Source organism: Poecilia reticulata, linkage group LG5 (assembly GCF_000633615.1).
Source record: "Poecilia reticulata strain Guanapo linkage group LG5, Guppy_female_1.0+MT, whole genome shotgun sequence".
NCBI classification, from domain to species: domain Eukaryota; kingdom Metazoa; phylum Chordata; class Actinopteri; order Cyprinodontiformes; family Poeciliidae; genus Poecilia; species Poecilia reticulata.
The window spans coordinates 30971691-30995430 of NC_024335.1; the positions used below are offsets into that span (position 1 = coordinate 30971691).

The 23740-nt window shown below is 43.1% G+C and overlaps 2 protein-coding genes across 6 annotated transcripts; one reads left to right on the forward strand and one right to left on the reverse strand.

The window, feature by feature from the left end:
- The first annotated feature begins 315 nt into the window (after positions 1-315).
- On the forward strand, positions 316-18359 carry hcfc1a (host cell factor C1a). 5 transcript variants are annotated; one of them, XM_017304987.1, is made up of 29 exons: positions 317-467; positions 1615-1815; positions 2322-2470; positions 2602-2762; positions 2866-3074; positions 3671-3755; positions 3853-3959; positions 4043-4222; positions 4301-4543; positions 4631-4779; positions 4880-5062; positions 6697-6918; positions 7248-7352; positions 7486-7702; positions 8789-8925; positions 9036-9183; positions 9778-9998; positions 10126-10458; positions 10507-11086; positions 12378-12526; positions 12664-12798; positions 12898-13105; positions 14208-14483; positions 14875-14981; positions 15074-15208; positions 15280-15465; positions 15557-15854; positions 17266-17329; positions 17413-18359. In XM_017304987.1, the coding sequence occupies exons 2-29, from the start codon at positions 1620-1622 to the stop codon at positions 17450-17452; spliced, it is 5223 nt and encodes a 1740-aa protein (XP_017160476.1). In that variant the 5' UTR covers positions 317-467; positions 1615-1619; the 3' UTR covers positions 17453-18359. The 5 variants fall into 5 exon arrangements, with proteins under 5 accessions (XP_008408733.1, XP_017160475.1, XP_017160476.1 ...); XM_008410511.1 differs by having other exon boundaries at positions 316-467; positions 4301-4779; XM_017304986.1 differs by having other exon boundaries at positions 316-467; positions 10126-11086.
- Positions 18360-18731: 372 nt separating this feature from the next.
- On the reverse strand, positions 18732-21725 carry LOC103465551 (ras-related protein Rab-7a). The gene is made up of 5 exons (XM_008410517.1): positions 21610-21725; positions 21188-21314; positions 20849-21067; positions 20146-20271; positions 18732-20035 (listed from the first exon to the last, which is right to left on the reverse strand). The coding sequence occupies exons 1-5, from the start codon at positions 21663-21665 to the stop codon at positions 19949-19951; spliced, it is 615 nt and encodes a 204-aa protein (XP_008408739.1). The 5' UTR covers positions 21666-21725; the 3' UTR covers positions 18732-19948.
- Positions 21726-23740: the final 2015 nt, after the last annotated feature.

Below are 23740 nucleotides of genomic sequence, written 5' to 3' on the forward strand. Positions count from 1 at the left end.
GGTTGACACTAATAAACTCCACACTGCCCACGATAGGAAAATAAAAAAAGGGTTTCAGTACGGATGTCGCCATCTTTAGTAAGGGACAATAACCCTACAGTTGTAACAGAACTTGCTATCATTTGCTCAAACTCTTAAAGTGTTAAAATAACAAAGTCTAAGAGAGTTCCTAGAAACGGGAGTAAAATATAAGCGTACAGAAAACCCTGTCCTAACGTATAATACATATAACAAATAAGGGTATATTTGTTAGAATGTGAAATGCTTATCGAGCGAGTTTTTGTCGCCATGTTTACTTTGGGTGACGCTAGCTCGCTTCCATTTTCCTCCGCCTCTGGTTGTCAAGAAGATGGCAGCTTCCAGGCAGGCATGAGAGGAAATACTTCTTCACAAATCGAATGAATTTGGATTATTGCCTCAAGATAAGAGCACATACTAGTGTTTTTGCATATACTGCATCAGATTAAGTGAGTAAGACTGATTAATTTTTGCGCCTTTGCCGGGTTTGTTGTGTTTTGTTGTGGCAAAGCGCCCGGCCATTTTTCTTGAGGGAGCCGCTGAAGTAGGCCGACTGTCGAAAAGATGGCTGCTTCCAGAGACGGCGTGAAACATAATAACACTGTGTTTGTGCTGTTAGACTAGATTTAGCTAGGTTTTGAGAGTGTTGCCGCAACTATATTTTTACTGGGTATGTAATGCATATGAGTTTTGGTGAAAGTTGCATCGAATTTAATTGTGACTCTTGGCGACGCTTTGACAGATGCTAGCCGCAAAGCTAACCCTGCTAGCATTGCTAAATTAGGTTGAGCAGCTAGCGGCAAAAGCATCGGAGCAAATGGCTAACAGTCAGTTTGAATGCTACACCCATAGCATGTATATCTTTGTTTATTTGAGCAAACCCCTTACAGGCAGTTGAGAACATACCTTTTCTGACTAATATGTATCATTCTTTAATGTCGTGGCGTCTTCTTTTCAATAATAACTGCGTTAAAGCCGTTGCAAAAATGCTAATTTGTCTAGCTACAATATGGCGACTCCCAGAGAGGCATGAAAATAGCCAACTGCTGCTAACGATAAAAAATTGAATTAAATACTTATTGCAGCTGTGTATTATTCAGTTTGTTTAGCCGGTTTTCAATAAGTGAGTTTAGTTTTGCTTGTTTCGCGTTTCTGTGGTTGTGCACCGTCTTAGTTTACATATATTTTGCTTGTTAATTCGCTTCCGCCATTTTTCAGTCGGGTAGCAGAGTTAGCGGCGGCTGTTTGTTTGCAAGATGGCTGCTTCCATAAATTGAAATCAATGGCTGCAAATAACTTTGTGTAAAGGGGTTATGCATTTCTGGAGAAATCTGAAGCATCGAGTCTACATCGAGGAATATAAGTAAGCAGTGTCTGAAAACATTTTGCACTTGTTTTTGGTTTTGAGTTCATCCGAGGCGAAGCTAACCGCTAACTATTTAGCGCTCCAGCTGCTTTGACCGCAACAACAGTCGCGTGTGGTTCGGTACTGTGCATTCATATACGGCCGATGCGTTTATGGGGTTGTTGTTATGAAAATGGTACAATAGCTGCAAGCCGTTGAAGTACGTGTTGTTTTATTTTTCTTTGCTGCAGAAGTCATGTCTGCCCCTGGTTCCACGGTGTCTGGGACCACTCCGTCGGTTCTGCAGCCGCGATGGAAGCGGGTCCTCGGATGGTCCGGTCCAGTCCCTCGGCCCAGGCACGGACACAGAGCTGTGGCTATAAAGGAACTGATGGTTGTTTTTGGAGGTGGAAACGAAGGAATTGTTGATGAATTACATGTATACAACACAGGTAAGTTTCGGCTTGCATGTTGAACTTTGCCTACTAGTTTCTGCAGCAGGTGTAAAGTTTAGTTTATTTCACCAGTAATGATATTCACAGCAGTTTCACACAACTTTTGCTTGGAACCTTGAAGTTTAATTCAAATTTGGGATGGGTAAAGTTGAGTTGTGAGCAGGCCTCACCAGGCCAAACAAACCCTTGTTTGAATAATATGGTGTCCCTCTGCTGGAGAAGTCGGGTTATTGCACATTCAAAAAAGGCGGGCTAAAATAAAATGGATGATGCTGGTTGGCTTAGGCACATCCTGTGTCCCACTTTCCTGTTCATAAAACTGAAATAAATACATTTAGCCGTTACTGTTGGTGTGTATGTGCTGACATCCCTACAGCCTGATTAGAGTTTACATTCCAATCCTATTTAGGGTCTTACTTACAGTGTGTGTGTTATATTTATATGTATGTGAATGTATATATAGATTTATGAAACTGAAAAAAAAAAAATCTGTTTAATTTCAGCGACAAACCAGTGGTTTATCCCAGCAGTCCGTGGTGATATCCCTCCAGGTTGTGCTGCATATGGTTTTGTATGTGATGGAACACGGTTGCTGGTTTTTGGTGGGATGGTGGAATATGGGAAATACAGCAATGATCTCTATGAACTACAGGTAATCCCTCTTAAAAAAAAAAAATCCAAAACATGTGGTCTCAGAAAAAGAAAATAAATTATGTTTTATAACTTATATTTTTAATTTAATGTAAAAGAATAATCACGGTAAAACTACCCTTTTTGTAACAGGCCAGCAGATGGGAATGGAAAAAACTGAAAGCCAAAAATCCAAAAAACGGCCCGCCACCTTGTCCTCGACTCGGTCACAGCTTTTCACTCGTTGGCAACAAATGCTACTTGTTTGGTGGACTGGCCAATGACAGTGAAGACCCCAAAAACAACATTCCCCGGTAAGGAAGCGTTGCATTAGAAGCATTCACAATCTACTGACACAGGAGTCTATTTTATCCAACTAAATTACCTTTTGAATTTCTGCCTTTTTTCTCCCCCCAGATACCTAAATGATTTGTACACACTCGAGCTTCGTCCTGGTTCTAGCGTGGTCGGGTGGGATATTCCAATCACGTATGGCGTCCTGCCTCCTCCTCGTGAGAGTCACACCGCTGTGGTGTACACAGAAAAAACAACCAGGAAGTCACGCTTGATAATCTATGGAGGAATGAGCGGTTGTCGTCTTGGAGATCTGTGGACGCTTGACATAGGTAGGTGTCTGCCAAATAATTTAATAAACAAAGGGGGCAAGTCGACAGGTTTACACCCTGTTTCATACCTGCTCAAAGTCACTTTATTGGTTTTTACTTTTATTACATACCTGTAAATAAAATGTTTTGTTCCCCATCAGTTTTATATTTCTAATTTTTCAAATTTATTTTGCATTCAATTTCCATTTATTTTGTTTCTGGTCTCTGTTTGGATCTGTTAACTTTTTCATTTGAGCTGAGAGTCACCAATTGAGTCTAAAATAACTGTTCCCCCCTGTAACTATGAATTATATAACATATGTACTGTACATATGTATATGTACTGTATAACATTTTGTTATACAGTGCAGAATTATGTGGAATTATCTGTTGGAAATGCATAACCTTTGAGTACAAATTGATACAAGATCAGTAAAAACTAGTCAGCAGTCGATGGTTTTGTTTAGTACCAAAAAAACAGTCCGTTATAAAACATTCAAAATTATAAAGATGTATATTTCTGAGTGGGTGAGATGACCTAGTCAGCACTCAACTTTGACTGTAAGCAGGTTGCAATATTTACTTAAATTCATTGAATTTTTATTTTCTGTTCCCAGATACCCTGACTTGGAACAAACCTTCAGTAGGTGGTACGGCACCTCTTCCACGAAGTCTTCACTCTGCCACCACAATCACAAACAAGTATGAAGGCCATATCTGTTCTCCTTAAAATGTAGAACGTTAAAATATTTGCTAATAGAACTGTGTCTCACGCCGGTTGGATTTTCTCACCTTACAGGATGTATGTTTTTGGCGGATGGGTTCCTTTGGTAATGGATGACGTCAAAGTGGCCACACACGAGAAAGAATGGAAATGCACAAACACACTCGCTTGCCTAAATCTCGGTTCGTCTCCCTCTGTAACATTTCCCACTGTAAAGCGATGGAGTAGCAGTTGTTTTAGTGTTGAAGGTGTTGTGTCTCTGCAGACTCAATGTGTTGGGAAACAGTGTTGATGGATACCCTGGAGGATAACATCCCCAGGGCCCGTGCCGGCCACTGTGCCGTGGCCATCAATTCCAGACTGTATGTCTGGAGCGGCCGTGACGGTTACCGGAAAGCGTGGAACAACCAAGTTTGCTGTAAAGACCTTTGGTACTTGGAAACAGGTGAGGATGTTGTAACAAATTATTTGTGGCTAGCATGGGAAGTTGGTAAACGTCTTACTATTGCTGTTCGTCCTGCAGAGCGGCCCCACGCTCCCGCCAGGGTCCAGTTAGTCCGTGCCAACACAAACTCTCTGGAGGTGAGCTGGGGTGCAGTCTCTACCGCCGACACGTACCTGCTGCAGCTGCAGAAGTATGACATCCCCGCGACCCCGGCAGCAGCCTCGCCAGCCACGAGCGCAACGCCTTCGCAACCCATCAACTCTCCAAAGAGCCCTGCACCAGCTGCAGCAGCACCCTCTGCGCACAGTTTACAACAGACAGGTGACCATCGCTCAGCTTGCAATGTAAAGAAGTTCTGCTGGGTAACAAAAATGAAGTCTCAACTCCATGCCTTCTGTTGGTTCACAGCTGTTTTAAAGGTTGCAGCTCAGCAGGCTGCCACAGGCGCATCTGTTGTCACAGTTCGCCCGAGCCAGCCGGGGAAATCCCCCGTCACCGTGACGTCCCTTCCTCCAGGTGTTCGAATGGTAGTGCCTACCCAAACCACCCAAGGATCGGTATGAGCCATTTCACACTCGGAACTTCCTGATTTAAGTGTATTAACATCTTAAAACCTTAATATATTTAGCATTATAAAAAAAATTCTTCTGTTTTCAGCCAATTGGAAGCAGTCCTCAGATGAGTGGCATGGCAGCTTTAGCTGCTGCAGCTGCAGCCACACAGAAGATCCCACCCGCTTCTGGAGGCACTCTTCTCAATGTTCCCGCCGGTGCCACCATCCTCAAAACAGTGGCTGTCTCCCCAGGCACCACCACAGTGAAAGTGGCTTCTCCTGTAATGGTAAACCTCTCAATAAATACCCTTGTTCAGAATATCAAAACGGCTTAGCTTTTGTTAATAATTATCTTAGTGCAAGTTTTGAAGTGATGTTCTCTTAGAAGAACTTAAATAATTGTTTTTAGCTCGCTTCACACTGCACACAATCACAAATCACGTTGGACTTTCCATTCATCCATTCATTCATTCATTTTCTTCCGCTTATCCGGGGTCGGGTCGCGGGGGCAGCAGCTTCAGAAGGGAGGCCCAGGCTTCCCTCTCCCCAGCCACTTCTTCCAGCTCCTCCGGGGGAACCCCAAGGCGTTCCCAGGCCAGCCGAGAGACATAGTCCCTCCAGCGTGTCCTGGGTCTTCCCCGAGGCCTCCTCCTGGTGGGATGTGCCCGGAACACCTCACCAGGAGGCGTCCAGGAGGCATCCTTACCAGATGCCCGAGCCACCTCAACTGGCTCCACTCGATGTGGAGGAGCAGCGGCTCTACTCTTGAGTTCCTCCCGGATGACCGAGCTTCTCACCCTATCTCTAAGGGAGAGCCCAGCCACCCTGCGGAGAAAACTCATTTCGGCCGCTTGTATCTGGGATCTCGTTCTTTCTGTCATGACCCAAAGCTCATGACCATAGATTACGGTGGGTACATAGATCGACCGGTAAATCGAGAGCTTCGCTTTTTGACTCGGATCTCTCTTCACCACAACGGACCGGTACAGCGCCCGCTTCACGACAGACGCTGCCCTAATCCGCCTGTYGATCTCCCGCTCCCTTCTTCCCTCATTCGTGAACAAGATCCCCAGATACTTAAACTCCTCCACTTGAGGCAGAACGACCCCCCTGACCCGGAGAAGGCACTCTACCCTTTTCCGGCTCAAGACCACTTTTACTATTTACTTATATATTTAGTATCATGTATGAATTTTCTCTACCACTTTTAAGTCTATTTGTCCTACCAGTGTGCTTTGAAAGTGACCCTCTGGAACATATAGTTATTTGAACTGAATTACCTGCTGTAGATAATTGATTTAGTATAAATTCAGGTTAGTTGTACAACTTGTGTTGTCTCAAAAACCCTCCGGTCTCAAAATGTCATAACAATTTATGCAAACACTGTTTTATGAACCCTTTAAGCTATTGTTATATTTTCATTGGGCTTTTTTAATTATTCATTTATTTATTTATTTTTTACATAAAATTATTGATTGGCTATTTCATACCCATGCAATGTGTAGAGGAGCAGAACATGGAAAGTGTTTTGCTGTCAAGAAAATTGTCTTTATGTTTAAAAGAAAAGAGGAATGATTTTATTTCACATTGCCTTTTTTTATCAGATGACTGATCACTGAAAACATGTTTCATTCTCAGTATGTTTGACTCCGAAAGATCATTAGTTGCGCATGACTCTATTTTTTGTGTAAATAAGTAAATGGTATATTTACAATGAAACAAGAGTTCCCTCATATTGTTCTAACTGCTGAATGTAAATATATTGAAGGTTCCTAAAGTACTGTTTGCATAAACTGCTGTACTTTTTTTTATACCAAATCAAAAACTCACCTTTTTCTTGGCCTTTTCTGGACTAGCTGTTAGCTTTAAGCTCTCTTCAAAAGTCCCAAACTATCGCTTAAAGGTAATTTTGTTTTCACAGGTCAGTAACCCAGCCACCCGCATGCTGAAGACGGCCGCGGCCCAGGTGGGCACGGCAACCGCATCCTCTCCCACCACCACCAGACCGATCATCACTGTGCACAAGTCCGGGGCTGTCACAGTGGCTCAGCAGGCCCAGGTGGTCACCACTGTGGTGGGAGGTGTCACCAAGACCATCACCCTGGTCAAGAGTCCGCTCACCATGGGCAGCAGCGGTACTTTGGTAAGAAACCGTGTATTTTACCACATTATCTTATGCGGTTTAAATCTACAAAGCACCCTCTGGTGCTCTCTCATGCATGCTGTAAATGGCATTCTTCCACACTTTGTATCACAAGACTGACAGTGGGAAATTTGTCATGTGGTGGGGGGGACTGTTGGACAGCTTGACAAAGAAAACAGGGAGTGTAATGTTATTTGTTTGCATGACTGTCAGTTTAAAGCAGTAAGTCGGAGCCACGGGTTCAGTAGATCGCCTTGCCCCTGACCTCCCTGTGCTGTCTGATGCTTTCTAGTGACTCATGAACTTGAGTCTCTCTCCTATGTCGGCAGATCTCCAACCTTGGCAAGATGATGTCTGTGGTGCAAACCAAGCCAGTGCAGACATCAGCTGTCACAGGCCAGGCTTCCACTAACCCTCTCACACAGATCATACAGGTCAGCTATCTGCATGAGTTCAGGAAAAAAAAAAAAGTAGAGAAAAAAACAACTAGAGATAGCTTAAAACTGCCTTGTCAGACACCTAGTCGTCTTCTCTAAGCAGTCGTTGAACGTGTGCTTTTCTTCTCAGACAAAGGGTCCCCTCCCAGCTGGCACCATCCTGAAACTGGTGACTTCTGCAGATGGCAAACCCACAACAATCATCACAACGTCCCAGGCCGGAGGCACGGGAAACAAGCCCACAATCCTCAACATAAGTGGCGTCTCACCTACTACTACCAAGCAGGGTACCACCATCATTAAGACCATCCCTATGTCGGCCATTATGACCCAGCCTGGAGCCACAGGTCTGAACTCATCTGATTGATTTTACAATCTACAGTAAACTAGATCACCACTGTGGTGGGTGGGAAGAAGAATGTGTTTACAGCTGGATGATGTGGCTGAAAAATATATTGCGATCTAAGTGTTAATATGAGTTGATATTGATAATTATTGATTGGTTTTATTGTAATACTGCCAAACTGGTGAGGTGACATTTCCTGCTTTATCCCCATTTTCAGTTTATTTATAAGAAGTTATGAGGAACGGTTACATGTTTACTCAACCGGTTGTTGCTAGGTAACCAAAGAGTGAGTGAGTTAGTTGATGTCACCCATGTTGCTTAGCTTGCTGTGTGAGGTTGACCTACTAAAGTCTTTCCTGTGCCTACATTCCCCTGAATGCTGAGCGGGTCTAGATCGGAGTTCAGTGAATACGAGGGGGTACCCAAAAGTTTCCAGAATGACGCTGCTGCACGCACAGTTTTCGTAGTACACGATTCTTTTTTCTGACTTCACAGCGCAGCTGTGAAGTTTTGCTTCCTGCTCCGGAAAAAAGCGGTTGATCATCAATTAACATTTCACCATTTTTAAAGCGGGTGAACCACGAGAAAACTTGAGCTTGACACATAGCRTCATCCTTGTAAGCGGTCTTCAACATTTGAACGGTTTCCGATGCTTTTTCCCCGAGCAGGAAGCAAAACTTCAGCCGCGCTGCTCATAGAACTTCTCCATGAAGACAAACGACAGCTGGACAAAACGGCTCTTACAAGAAAATTCACTGCGGGTAGATGAAACCTTCCACATCAACGCCGCTTGACACACTGATTGAGAAGGCGTGGTTGAACAAATACCTAGCGGCAGAATTGTGTACTACGAAAACTGCGCGTGCGGCAGCGTCATTCTGGAAACTTTTGGGTACCCCCTCGTATTCTATATATTGAATATCCTATCGGTGATAGTATCTATTGACATGTTTCTGTTGCGATATCTATATATATTGTCATTGATTTATTGTCCAGCCCTTGACCCTGAGTGCAACTTAAGCTGTAGGAAATGCTATTTGCTGGTATAAATCAGTATCTAAAGATCAAACTTGTGTTATCTATGCAGGCGTGACGAGCAGTGCAGGCATGAAAACACCAATAACGATCCTTACCACCAAGGTAATGACCACTGGAACGCCTGGTAAAATTATTACTGCTGTGCCCAAACTGTCCACTGCAGCTGGACAACAGGGATTGACGCAGGTAAGTTGGTTTTTCTCAACTGCTTTTTGTCTCTATTGTTTTTTTTTTTTGTTTGTTTTTTTTTTTACAGAATATTTTTCAAAGATGAGATCAAATGTTTATTTTTGTAGGTGGTATTAAAAGGCGCTCCAGGACAGCCGGGCACCATTTTGCGTACCTTGCCCATGAGCACAGTAGGCGGTGTTCGTCTCGTTACACCAGTGACGGTCTCCTCTGTTAAGCCCACTGTTACCACGCTGGTTGTCAAGGGAACTACTGGTAAGGAGACCCATGTCTTTCGTAACCACCGAGTTGTTGTTGGATTACAAAAGAATGTTTAACAAGATATTTTTATGGTTTTATGCTTGGTTTTCCCCCAGTGTTTTATAAGCCTGACGGGCCACCAGGCTTTACTTGTGCCCCCACCAGACTAAATATTTCTTATTTAAGTATTTTTTAAATGTTTGCATTCCTTAAGACTTTATAGTTGGGGTTCAGGTATTAATCTTCCAATCTTTCTATAACGCATAATAATCAAGTGATATTTTCAAATTTCCTGTCAACTTTAAACATTTTTTAACTCAAAAACATGACGGGCTGCTGGATGAATGACTGTCCTAGAACCAACCACTAGACTTGGCAAGTTTTCTGGGGGAAAACCTTGGATAGCGATGAGGCTGTGCAGATTTGTGGCTTGTTTTAACTGTGGAAGAGAATCTACAAAGATAGGGTGGATGTTTTTTCCATTGTTGAAATGGCAATATATATGAAAATAATATTGGTAAATATCGGCCCAAAGTTTCATATCAGTGCACCCCATTTTAAAGGAGCCTCTGAACATCCCTTTAATCCCTCCACTTGTGCTTCCTGTAGGAGTCACCACTCTAGGCACCGTCACTGGGACGGTGTCCACAAGCTTGGCAGGAGCCACGGCCGACAGCTCCAGTGCCTCCCTGGTGACGCCAATCACCACACTGGCGAACATCGCTACACTGTCCAGCCAGGTGATCAACCCAGCCGCCATCACGGTCTCGGCTGCTCAGACCAGTCTGACTTCTACTTCGACTCTGCCCTCCTCTACAATGACGGTGCAGGTGAGACTCCTGTGTACCACGTTTCTACTAGCTTTTTAAAACTTGCAATGAAAAATACTCTTGCAGCAACGTTTGAGCTGGAATGACGCAATACTTGCATGTAATGATGATGTTGGTTTTGCCTCAGAACCAGCCCACCCAGGTTACCCTGATCACAACCCCCAGCGGTGTTGAAGCTCAGCCAGTCCAGGATCTTCCTGTGTCCATTCTGGCTTCTCCGACCTCTGAACAGCCCAGCTCCACTGAGGCCGGAGCAACTGGAGACGGTTCTGGTACCGTCACCCTGGTCTGCTCTAACCCGCCCTGCGAGACCCACGATACAGGAACTACCAACACCGCCACCACTTCCTCCGCTACAATCGGTGCCGGACAGGTCTGCTCAAATCCGCCCTGCGAGACGCATGAAACAGGAACCACCAACACGGCCACCACCTCCTCCGCTACAATCGGAGCCGGACAGGTCTGCTCCAACCCGCCCTGCGAGACGCACGAAACAGGNGCCGGACAGGTCTGCTCCAACCCGCCCTGCGAGACGCACGAAACAGGAACCACCAACACGGCCACCACCTCCTCCGCTACAATCGGAGCCGGACAAGTCTGCTCCAACCCGCCCTGCGAGACCCACGAGACGGGAACCACCAACACGGCCACCACGGCATCTTCAAACATGTCCACATTACGCGTGTGCTCCAACCCGCCCTGCGAGACCCACGAAACGGGGACGACAAACACGGCCACCACGGCAACCTCCAACATGGGAGGGACCCAGCAGGTGTGTTCAAATCCCCCCTGCGAGACCCATGTGACGGGCACCACCAACACAGCAACGCAAGCTTCCTCCAGCATGAATGCCGGCGAGACGGGCACCGTGCAGAGCGCCCACTCAAATCCACCCAGCGAAACCCACGAATCGGGGACCAGCGACACTCCGTCCGCATCCACCTCCAGCGTAGGGGAGGACCAGAGCAGCACAGCAACGGGCCAGGTCCAGAGGGTCTGCTCCAACCCACCGTATGAAACGCACGAGACTGGGACCACCAACACCGCCACCACTGCTACCTGCAGCATGGAGACCGGTGAAGGCACAGGTACGTCAAAGCCAGCGTTAAGAAAACAGAGAAACTAAATGTGCTGGGTTTTGTTGTGATTTTTACCGAAATAGAAACTTGTATTTATACAAGGGGTTACCCAAAAGTTTCTGCTAGCTGCTAGCATATCCTTGCTAGCTAGCTAACTTTTTTGCATCCATCATGTATACATGCAAGTTTATCTGAAGTTGGCTGGATGAAGTTTGTACATTTCTGTAGGGATGCAGGTCTTAAACTCCAGTTTTAATGGTCTTAAAAAGTCAGAAATTTGTTGAAACCTGCAGAAACCCTGGAATACATGCAGAACGAAGTACAGAACCATTTCATTGATTTAGGATGTTTTAGACAAGCTAGAATTCAGGTTGAAATGGACCTATGTTTTGTGCTTTGGGTCAGGGATGGGTGGATGTTTGAATGAAATTAAGTTGCTAAAATGTGTTTTAAAGTAGATCTTTAAAAACCTGATTTGCCAGTTCCCATTGTGACTGACTATTGTTAGCCACACATTTGCAGACGTGACCTGGTGGGTGTGTCGGTCCTTTCTCACAGTGGCCTATTTTCAATTTTAAATGTATTGTCTTTCAATGCTTCTTCAAACAGAACAGTTGCTGATTGCTGAAACATTGCTGGTCTAAATTATTCCAGATGCCTTTAAAGCAGGGAAGGAGCTTTTCACCAACTTCACAAAATCAAAAGCCACTTTCAGTTTCTGTGTTTTAGCAAAGAAGTGAGAATAATTTGTACTAAAATGTTTAATGTTGGAAAAACATTAAACATTTTTATTTTAATCTAAAAAGTGTGACATTCTGGAAGTTAAAATGTTGGAACATAGTGTATTGTGTAGGGGTGATCCTGTTCATCAAACAGTAACTAGAATAGATGTTTGAAGGAAGAAAGTCGCTCTGATCACATGAGTTTTAATGAAGCTACTTTGTGAATAGGGAGGTTTCTATAGCTAGTAATCTTCCAGCTATTTGCCTGTAACCTCCTGACTGCAGTAACTCGTTTGACTTCGGCTTTCTCATTAGCAAAGTAGCTCTATGATGCTTATTTGCCCCTGGCAAAACTTCTTGATGTTTGTAGATGCTAAATACAAGCACATGCTGCCTGCTAACTGAGCCTTTCAGATCAGAGCATTAACAAGCGTTGTGGAAACTCGTAAACTGTCCCACATTTATTTTCACTCTTCACACAGTAAATTCACTGTGTCTCCCAGATCTTTTGGTCAAACACAATTGATGTTTTGAGTTGCATAAGTAAAGTGTTTTTTTTTTTTTTGTTGACTCTTCAGCCACCCAGCAGTCAGAGGAAGGAGCAGAAGGAACAAGCACCACAGAGGAAGCTGCTACCACTGCAGCTACTAGCGTAGCTACAACCACCCAAGGCAGAGCCATCACCACGGTCACTCAGTCCACACCGGCCCCTGGGCCCTCAGTACCGGTAAGGAAACGACTCACTTCTCTAAATTAGCAGCTTATTTTAACAGTCTGCTGTGTGACATCTGCAATTATGTGTTTAAAAACTGCAGGCTTGAGTGTTAAAAAAAAAACAACAAAAAAACTTTTGTTTCCCTCCAGTCGATTTCCTCAATCACAGAAGGAGTAAGCACCGCAGCCAGCAGCACGGAGGAGCCGATGCAGACTGAAGAACCTGCACCAGCAGAAGCTGCACCTGCAGAAGAGCCTGCTGCAGCCATGGAGACACAAGCAGAAGTACGTAAAGCACATTATACAGATAGTCAGTGGCAGCCTGGCTAAATTTATCATCACAGCTAAAAATTATTTATTTTTTTTATGAATTTGTTCTTCCAGGGAGAAGCAGCAGCTGCAACGGCCTTGAACCTGCCCTCGGAGCTGATGTCTGAGGCCCAGGGGACCACGCTGATGGTGACTGGGCTGTCGGACGAAGAGCTGGCCGTAACCGCCGCCGCTGAGGCTGCTGCCCAGGCTGCAGCCACAGAGGAGGCCCAGGCTCTCGCCATCCAGGCCGTCCTGCAGGCAGCGCAGCAAGCTGTAATGAGTGAGTACCCGCCGTCCCCTCAATGGTCACGTTAGGCATGCAGGGGCCATGGTAGGGATTACAGACTGCATCATAATTATTAATAGCTTAATGCACACAGGGTATTATGAGCCTGGCGGGCCACCAGGCTAAGTGGTGGTTGTTTATTTTAAATGTGGCTTTTTATACACCACTCACAGTGACAGTGACAACAGATTAAGATAGGTTAGTAGCTGACTCATTGAACTGGTGCGAGGTGTGCGCACGGATTGCACCGTCTCTGTACCTTTCCGTTGGCCTCACACAATTATTTCCAAGTAATAATGCCTTCACACACACCTCCGAAGTTTTGTAGCTTTTAACATTCTTTAACTCAAAAAGACGGTTGAACTTCCCTAGCACCTTGGCAGATTTTCTGGAGGAAACCTCAGCACGTCAAACTCAAGACCCGGGACCAAATCCAACCAAAGATTTATTTTTAACCTCTCAACTCCAGGCGCCAATTACATCCATTTCAGTTTTTGTTTTTTTGTTTTTGTTGCAATTTTGCAATCACAGAAATTCACACAAAATTAACAGATCCCTGCATATTTTATTTTGTTTGTTTTTGTTTCCCTATTTGGATAATTATGAGTTTATCTCAATTTCTCTGCCAAAAATGGTAAAAAAAAAAGTTGTGATTGCCAACACCCACCTGAGGGTGGCAGTATTTCTTCTCATATTTCTGCTGCCTCAGCCTCACTTGATGTAAAGTCATATTCCGATATGGAGAGCAACAAAGTTACATATATTGCAAAACTTCCTTTCAGATTTTTCTAAATAAGTTTAATCAGTGACTTGGATTGCAAAAAAGAAAAAAATCATAAAAGCAATTGCAAAACCCTATTGCAAAACTGATCAATATGAAAATATGTTCCAATATAATTTAGCTTTAAGAAGAACTTGTCAAATGCAAAGATGGCTATTAATATTTTGACAGTTTGGTAATTGGTTTTATCAATACATTCTGCCACAACAGACCCTTGAGGTCATCCATGATCTTGATGTGGGCCAAAATAAAAATGACCTTAACAGCCCTGGCTTAAGGCTGCATGGCTATAAATATTACGTAATGTGTTTCCAGATGAAGGTGACGGTTCTGGGGAAAGCCAGCAGCCCACCAACATCCCCATCATGCTGACCCAGCAGGAGCTGGCCGCACTGGTTCAGCAGCAGCAGCAGCTACAGGAAGCTCAGGCCGCCGCGCAGCAGGCCTCCGTGGACACCAGCATGCCTACCGAGGGCCTCGCCCCCGCCGACAGCCTCAACGACCCGTCAGTCGAAAGCAACGGACACAACGAAATGGCTGCCTCGGTCACCAGCGCCGTGGCGTCTCTTCTACCACGCACCACTACTGAGAGTAAGTCTTTCTACATCCTGTAATCTTTGTGTATCTAAAATGAAGGCCTTAAAATGTCTTAAATTCACTACAAAAAAAATGTAAGTTGGCCTTTAATACATTAATCACAGGACTATTTTATTTTGTCTTGTCTTATTTTTGCCATGGATCTTTCCTGCCAGACAAACATTTGATCAGATATTGTCATCGTGCTGTTTCTTGTTCTGGGCTCCACCTCTAACTAGCCGCTAACTAGTTTGTAAGCACTACAAATGTATAAAATAGGCAATTTTCTTTTGTACATTTCTGTTGTGATACAGATCTTTAGTTTCATTCATAATGACCTTAAAAAGTCTTAAACTTGAGTCGTTACTGTATGTGTCTAATTTTTGTTGCTCTTTCCACAACCCAGCTCTGGCTCCATCAAGTACGTTTGCGCCGTCTATATCAGTAGCAAGTCCGGCCAAGCTGCAGGCGGCAGCCACTCTCGCAGAGGTGGCCAACGGCATCGAGGGAGAGGTGAGGCTTGAGCGACACGTGATGGACCAGCTTTGAGGGAGCAAGAACAAAAAGTTTCAACGGATTTTGTTTTGATTTTGTGATTTGTCCAGAAACAAGCCCCTCAGCCAGCTCCAGTGAAGCCTGTTGTTAAAAAGGAGAACCAGTGGTTTGACGTCGGGATCGTAAAAGTGACAAATATGGTCGTCACTCACTTCTATGTGCCAGGAGACGATTCTCAAGGAGATGTAAGTGCGACAGGAATGATGCGCCGTTCCCCGAGACTCTTCCTCTAATGTTGTGTTGTTCCTCTGGGTAGGACGACTCCGGCGCCGTACCGGACTACGGTCAGATGAAGAAGATGGAGCTGCAGCCCGGCACGGCGTACAAGTTCCGTGTGGCGGGGATCAACGCCTGCGGGCGTGGAACGTTCTCTGAGATTTCTGCTTTCAAGACCTGCCTACCCGGATTCCCAGGAGCCCCATGTGCCATCAAAATCAGCAAGGTAAGCATTTCGTTGCTATCTGTAAAGCTGAATGTAACCTCCTGCCGAAGCCACAAAGTAGCAAGCCTTATATAATCACTGTCACCCACAGAGCCCAGATGGCGCCCACCTGACCTGGGAGCCGCCTTCGGTCACGTCAGGGAAAATCATCGAGTACTCGGTGTACCTGGCCATCCAGAGCAGCCAGACGGCCGAGGCCAAGGCCTCCACCCCGGCCCAGCTAGCCTTCATGCGAGTGTACTGCGGACCCAACCCCTCGTGCTTGGTGCAGTCGTCCAGCCTCTCAAACGCTCACATCGACTACACGACTAAACCAGCCATCATCTTCCGCATCGCCGCCCGCAACGAGAAGGGTTACGGTCCCGCCACTCAAGTTCGATGGCTACAGGGTAAGAATGGAGAACTATCAACGTATTGGGCTTTTTCCATCTAACTAGGGCTGAAGCTGACTCTTTAAAAGACCCAGCTCTGTCGTGTTATCACTAAAGTATCGTCCGGTTGAAGTTTGACCTTTTCTTCTGTTGCAGTCTATGGTTTTTGTGAAGGATTAGAGAACAATTTAATTACACATATCAAATTATTATTAGCTTCCCTACAAACACACATGCTAAGCTAACCAGCCTAATTTACATAAAAATCCCCAAATTTTAATACAACTCCCCTGATTTGGGCGTACAAGTTTTATATAAACTATGATCTGGAAAATGTACATTCGTTAAAAAATAAAAAAAATCTTAGGGGCCGTCCCTCCAAAAAAATGTAGGTCCTGGGCTACTGCCATTGAGAGCGCTTTTCTGTCCCAGCCAGCAACAGTATAAACTATATTTCCACCTTGGCTTGAAACTACCCAATAATTTTAAAAAGACACGTTTGAGTCAGAATGTTTATTTATGGATTCTGTTGCAATTCTGAAGTTGAAGTGCAGCTCTGAGTATTGATGATATATCAGTAGATATAAAAATCAAAGCTGGTGAGTGACAGTGAGCTTGCTGCTCCACAGCTAATCTAACTTTAGGATAGAACATTTTAAATAAATGTTCACTGGTAGTGGACTTTTTCAGTACACAGACTGCTGATTAGTCTTTTAGGCTCCTCAATAGGAGGACACATCATATTAGCACAGCACGAGCAAGGCATTGCTGTCCAAAAATATGCCTGAAGTGGACGGAGGGAAGCCCCTAAAAACTGAACTTGTCTAGTCAAGTTAAACAAATAATAGAAAGCAATAAAACTACAAAGGCTGAATACGTGTCTGTTGCTTTGTAGACTAATAAAATTATTTGGCCTGTTTATCAGCAACCTGGCACTGATAAACAGGTGCTATGTCAGCTCTGACTCTGCCACACCTGAGGGAAAAACCCTTCACAGGAGCTGGAGGCGGGTTATAGACAACAACCACCAGCAATTCAACTTACTCTGAATGCTGCGTTTAGGAGTTAGTTTTGTTTCTAATCCAACAAAAACACAGCTTTAACTTGAACTACTTTTAGTTCATGAATATCAGGTGCTAAGATTGGAAGGAAAAGAACTAGATTTGCCTTAAGCCTTATTTAGCTTCGTACGGTTTTGAGTTAATAACTGTATTTTTGAGCCAGAGAAGCAACAAACTGACTTGGTGACCTGTAGCAGAGACTGTTCATTTCACTCATTCATTCTAAAACGGACATGCAGAGAAAGTGATGACAATAAAAAGTGACACTGGACACAAATGGCTAATGCTACACAGTCGCTCCAGTTTAGCATGACTAAAGGAGCCAAACTGGCAGATGAAATCTAACCAATAATTGTTGTAATCCACAGAATCTGGTAAAGACGCCACCTCTGCAAAACCTGCCCCCAAAAGACCCGGCACCTCTCCCGATACGTAAGTATCTTCTCTCCTACAAACTTCAGGTTGAACGCGATCAGCGATTAATGCGACTCATTCTGGTTTGTGTCCCTCAACAGCAAGACTACTGGTCCAAAGAAAGCAAGGACGGACCAGTGAGGTTGCCTGGAGTCCCCTCCCAGTCTTTTTTTTTTTTTTTTTTTCCACTGTCATTTTTATCAGGAAGACTGACCTTCACTCATCCTCTTCCTTCTCATCTCCTCCACCCCCGTCTCAGATCAAAATGGTGGCAGAAGCCCAGATAAAAGTCAATCTGAGACACCTTTCTGTAGATAAACCCCCTCCCTCCTCCTCCTCCTCCTTGTTCAGTTGGTCGTAATATTTTTAGAGTAACTCAAACCTAGAAGCACATTCTCTTTTTTCAGCTACATCCCCTTCCTTCGTTTTAACATCTATTTTTGCTTTTTTTTTTTTTTTTTTTCTCTCTCCAAGTAGTTGAACATTATAGAAACATTTACACCTTTTCACAAACTGGGAGCCAGGCTGTGCGCTATGTTACCTAATTTTTTTTTTTTTTTCTTTTCTGTGTTTTGTGAATTCTGGGGGGGAGGTGTAGAAAGAGACTACATAAAATGTTGTACAGTGTTTGGAAAGAAAAATGGCTGTGGAGGCATTTAGTTTAGATGAAAGGAAAAAATCGGTATGGAAACAAATAAAGCACTTGTCCTCCACAAACGAGGACATCTTTTTCTTTTTCTTTTTTTGGCTCCAAAACAATTTGCTTCATAGAGAACCAAGTCTGTACAGTCATCGTACTGGACTCCAGTCTCCTGGTAAATATCATCACTGTGCGCTTTTTATCCCCCCCCCCCACCCAATCCCACCCCGAGATACGAGGAGTGGTGACCGGCACGTTGGACGAAGGAAAAAGGAGAAAAAAAAAAAAAAAACAGCAAAGGAAGAAATTTGTAGAAAGAATGACGGACTTTGCTAGGACAGACTGGCAGCACACACACCACGTTTCAAGAAAAACTTCCAAAAAAAACAAAAACAGAAAAAAAAAAAATACTTTTCCCAAAAAATTAGCAATGACGCAAAAAAAAATCTCTTGTGTAGTTTATTTTTGTATTTTTAAGCTTCTTTTTCCTCCTGTGTGTATGTGTAATTGTGTGCATTTTAAGAGAAAAAAAAAAATCTTTTTTTTTTAAACTGTTCAATCCCCTCACCCCTCCCCCCTCCCCTCTTGTAGTTTGTGTTCGTGGGAAGATGGCTGGCTGTGTTCAGGTTGCCACTATATTTTTAAAAACCATTCAGGTGGTTCGTGTTGTTCCTGTTGACGGACGACGATGAAAGACGAGACTTTTGTATTTGTTCCAAGTAGAACCGCAGAGGTTGTAGGACTGAAGGGAACCTTGAAGTGGACCCAGAGAGAGGAGTTATTTTATTTTTATTTTTTTTTTACTTTGTTTACTCTTGATGCTTGTGTTGCTTTGTTTGCCAAACACAAATTTTCCCGGGTTGGAAGGGAGGGGGAGAAGAAAAAGGAAAAAAAAAAATCTGTGTCTTTTCCAAATTTTCCTCCCGATGCTCGGTTGGTTGTTGCTTCTTCTGCTCATGAATCTTTTATTTTGTAGAATGGCTACATATATTCCGTAGACCCATCCCCCTCCCAGCCCGCGACACCTTTATTAATGTCTGTGAATCAACTGAATAAATTTTAATTTGTTTTTTCCCCTTCTCTAAGGCTCTGTATTTCAGACCACAGATGGTGTGCTAAGCTACCTGGTTTTTCTTTTGTCTTTGAATGGGAAGGCCGCTTACAGCTGGAGTGTTACTCACTTGTAAATTAGTTCGTTCATAGAGCAAGAATAAAACAAAACACACACACACAGAAAAAAAAAACAACAAAAACATCTTGGCCTTTTATATAATTACCTGTAACAAACTGTTTTTACATGTTGGGTCATCTTGATTGCCTTTTGTGTCTTTACTTATAAAAGAAGCAAATATATAAATATATATATATAAATATATATAGTCTCCCTGATTGAACTTTTTTTTTTTTTTTTGCCGCTGATTCACTGTAGGGAGTGAAATCCTACTAGGTCCATCAGTCCAAACGTGTACAGGGAGGAGTTATCTGGCTGGGGGCGTGAGTGGAGATCTTCTGTGTAAAAGGGCAGATCCAGTTCGTGACGGTAATTTAAAAAAAATGAAATGAACAAAAAGGCCCCGAACGTCAAAGGCCTCTCCGCTTGCCGCCGTGGCTTCAGGTTGGGATTTTCTCCTGATTTCTTTCTAGAAACTTTCTCTTCATATGCATTCATAATTTTTGTGCGTGTCGGTGTGTCTGTTAAACAAAACTAGACATGCATGCAAAAAGCAGTGTATTTTAGTAGTGATGCCTTAAGTTAGACCATAAAGCTGAAGGTTCTCAAAAAAAAAAATGAAAAAAAAAATGGGAAAAAAACAAACAAAAAAAACAAAAACATTTAATGAGTTTGTTCCTCTCTCCATGTGGTATACAATTGTGTCCTTTCCTTCCACAGTACCTTTGCCGGGTCACTTATTTTTGCACCCTTGTTAGATAGGTCATCATCAGCAGTGCCGAGGTCTCCGAACTTTCCTTCCCACGCCGGGACGAGTGCTCTCTTATCAGCACTCGCAGGTGTTGCGAGTTTCTCTCGGCTGTTCGCAGGTTATCTGGAAATGTCCTGTATTTTCCAATGTGTGTTTTTTGTACTGTAGGGAGTAATGTATCTTTTATCATCAAAAATAAACATGTTAAACAGAGATTGTGTCTCGGGTCTGCTTTTTCTTTTTTCTTTTTTTATCTTTTAGGACTGAACTACCTGCAGGAGGCCGAGCTCTGCGGCTCTTAAAAACGGCTTCTCCATGTCCAGGTCCTCTTTGGCGCTTCCTTCAAAGTACTCCGCCCCGATTTCTTCACACCACTGCATTGCCTTTCTGTGAGACACCTACACAGCAGATGAAGTATTTCACAATCTGGAATACAGTAGAGATTATAGAGCTTAATCGTCTTTCATATTTGGGCTGGGTACTCAAGTTAGGAGTACAACGTTAGGATCATTTCTGCTCACTATTCTAAAGTTTCTTGTATTAGGATTTTATGTGATGAAGTGTCAAAAATTAAAAATTTATTTTCAAAGCAAAGTTGAAAAGTGTGATGTGCGATATTGGATGTTTTGGTATTGAGCAGATATTAAGAAAATACAGGGCCAGTATCGGCAACACTTATATTGTAACAAACCTTAGGTATTGTTTTGTTTTCCTTTGAATTATTTTTTGCTAAAACAGGACAGAATTTAGAGAATAAATCAAGGCAAAAATGAATGTTTACTGTAGAGTTGAGAAACTACAGTACAAAAATTTCAAGGGAATTTGAAGCTAAAGTATTGATCTCGACACCAAGCTGGAATCGATACACCACCTCTAATATTGAGCCCCTTTCGATATGCTACCCCTAAATAAAACCCTACTCAAATTGCCAGCAGATGCACAATGGAGGAAATCTGCAAACGAGACGAGACCGACCTCCCGGTTGCTCAGGTCCGTCTTGTTGCCCAGGACAATGAAGGGAAAGTTTTCTGGATCCTGAGGCTCTCCCTGGACCAGGAACTCCTTCCTCCACATCTCCAAGGCACTGAAGCTGGTCAAGGATGTGACGTCAAACACCAGCATGCAGCACTGGCTCCCTCTATACAGAGGCGTGCCCAGAGACTGGAACCTCTCTGTGCCTGCTGTGTCCCAGATCTAAACACACACACACACACACACACAGAGAGAGAGAGAGAGAGGGGATACACAAGGCTGAGGAGCCACTGCCAGTCAGTCATGAAGGTTGATGCATTTCACTGTGATTAACACACCAACCTGCAGGGTCACCGTGTTCCCATTTATCCTGATTGCTTTGGAGAAAAAGTCCGTCCCTATGGTGGCTCTGTACATGTTGGTGAAGCGGTTATCCACATATCTGTTCATGACGGACGATTTTCCCACCCTGTGTAAACACGCGCACACACGTGCGCACGCACGCACGCACACGCACGCACGCACGCAAGATAAATAACTTTAAACTGAACTCTTTCTTCATCACAAGACACATTTAACTCCTCCTGTGTGTGTCACGCGACGTGTAAAATGGTTAAAAAGTGTCTGAAATTGTTTAAATATCTGCATACTACATACTTTACACCATTATTTTAAAGAGTCGCGGCAAGTGAAAGTGAAACATTTGAGCTTTAAACTGAACCGAGTCTGAACATTTCAGAGTGAAAAGAACAACCAAAGGTTACCCGGAGTTTCCTATGAGGATCGTCTTCAGAGTCACGGGAGTCTTTTCCTCAACCATGTTGAACGGAGGCTGCGACCAGATTCACTGCAGCTTTGAAGCTCCGGTGGCCGATGACGCCTTCAGGTGCTGCTCGGAAATTCGCAATGAGTTAGTTGTCATCTTTCAAACCTCTTATTTGATTTTTTCCAAAATATCTTATCGGACTTTGAAACACGTTAAGGAACGATACGATGATATAAAAAAAATTTAAAATACAGGAACAAAAAGAGAAAATACAGCATTTTTATTCCAATATTGATGGTAGGATAACGTATTTTTATAAACAAAATATTTTGTACTTTAGGAAAGAACCAAAAGCCTTAGCACTAATAATAATATTCTTTATATATTATTAATTATGATATTTACACTGTGCCAAGAACAGCAACGTAGTCCTCGTTGAACCATTACAATATAAACTTACTTAATCGGTTACCATAATTGTTCATTGTTGATTTCTGCACGTTTATTAAACGACTATAGTGTGGCGATGCTGTGCCCTACGCTTTGAAGGCATCAATTGATAAACACCTGTGTGGCTGACTCGTGGCTGACCTTTGACCTTTAAATGTTTTTTTTTTTGGCAGAAAATACAAAATCTTATCAAATGATTTCAAAGAAAGCAACGGTGGACAATGTGGAGTTTTTTCCCCCTCACAGATGCATTTGAGTAGATTTGAATATCAGTGGGAATTTATTTTATTGCAGTAATTTAGTTTAAAATACAGCTAATTTTAATGCAGATTTAAACAGAGGTTGGTTTTATGTGTTTCTGTTCATTTTGATGGTTACAGGTCTCAGATAATTTAATTATTTTGCTAATTAAAATGTATTTTTAAGACAAACGCATGCATGTGAATGTGCTGCTCCCTGTCAGATGCGAAAGACTTCAGCTTGTCTGCATTTTTCACTATTCTGCCTCTCATCTTCCTTTTGACAATCAAGCACAGTCACTGACGCCTCTCTAATTTCCTGGTAGATGGCTGAACTCACTTTGGACTTGATAAAACCCAGGGGCCAACACCAACAGTCGCCATCGCAACTCAAATCATCGTTGGAAACTGGGACCTTGAAGGCTTTCTGAAAAGCAAAACTTACCTTCATCTGAAGAAGACGACTTTGGACCGCTGAACAGAGACCCGGTCCTTTCCCTCCTCAGCCCAGGAAAGACACTTCAGACAACGCTGCAGTTATTTATCCCTGAGTGTACGTGAACCTTTTTCTATTTCAGTTTTTCTTTCCACTTAACTTTCCAATTAGTAAACTTGAATACAGCATTCTAAGCTGTCAGCTTCTTTAGTAAAAACCTTTTCAGTTCAAATTCATTTCAGTGAGACCTTATCAATCCCAGAGGGAAGTTAAATAGTTTTGTAGCTTACCCTCCTCCTTTTGTGTGCTGAACAACAATATAACATTAGTATTTAAATTTGTATTTTATCGGTCTTATGTATGACCTATCTGAGCAAAAGAAGTTTGCAATTTAATTATTTGATAACTATAACTAGCAACACAAACAAATGCGCATAAATTTTATGTTTGAATATTTTTTTTAATCCATAATGTTGAAATGAATTGTGATGTGAAAGAAAATCTGGATCAAAAATATATTTATTTTCACAAAAACAGAGATGTGTATTTTATTTTATTTATTTTTTTTGACCAATGTTCGATGTGTTAGAAAACAATAATGCTTTTATATATTTGAACTGTGAACGTCATGCACCGTGTCCGCACCATCCATCTGCTTCAGAGCCAGTGCAGGAACAGAGAACCTCATCAGAAACTCCCTGCGGAATGGCAGTAAATCACTTTGACTCTCCACCAGGGGGCAGCAGATGCTTCCGTTAAGCCAGCAGGTCTCCATCACTGCTGTGTCAGGTGTGTTTCTCTAGTGTATTTGACACCACTTTAAGTTGCTGAAATTAGAATTTCATACTTTACAACAGTAGTTTTATGTTTTAGTTTAGTTTTACTGACACTAATAGTCAATACATCCCCGTAACTAAATCAACATTTTACAATAATTTAGCTTTGTCGCAACTTTCTCAACCAAACGCCACACGTTTTTTAGGTAAAAACAAAAAAATTATATA

Excerpts from the sequence above, each read along its gene's own strand:
- hcfc1a (XM_008410511.1), top strand. The coding sequence starts at position 1,620 with ATGTCTGCCCCTGGTTCCACGGTGTCTGGGACCACTCCGTCGGTTCTG. Across the intron at positions 3,756-3,852 it reads GCCACCACAATCACAAACAA|GATGTATGTTTTTGGCGGAT; the intron begins GTATGAAGGCCA and ends CTCACCTTACAG. Across the intron at positions 8,926-9,035 it reads GACAACAGGGATTGACGCAG|GTGGTATTAAAAGGCGCTCC; the intron begins GTAAGTTGGTTT and ends TTATTTTTGTAG.
- LOC103465551 (XM_008410517.1), bottom strand. The coding sequence starts at position 21,665 with ATGGTTGAGGAAAAGACTCCCGTGACTCTGAAGACGATCCTCATAGGA. Across the intron at positions 21,315-21,609 it reads ATCCTCATAGGAAACTCCGG|GGTGGGAAAATCGTCCGTCA; the intron begins GTAACCTTTGGT and ends GTGTTTACACAG. Across the intron at positions 20,272-20,848 it reads CGGACCTGAGCAACCGGGAG|GTGTCTCACAGAAAGGCAAT; the intron begins GTCGGTCTCGTC and ends TCTGCTGTGTAG.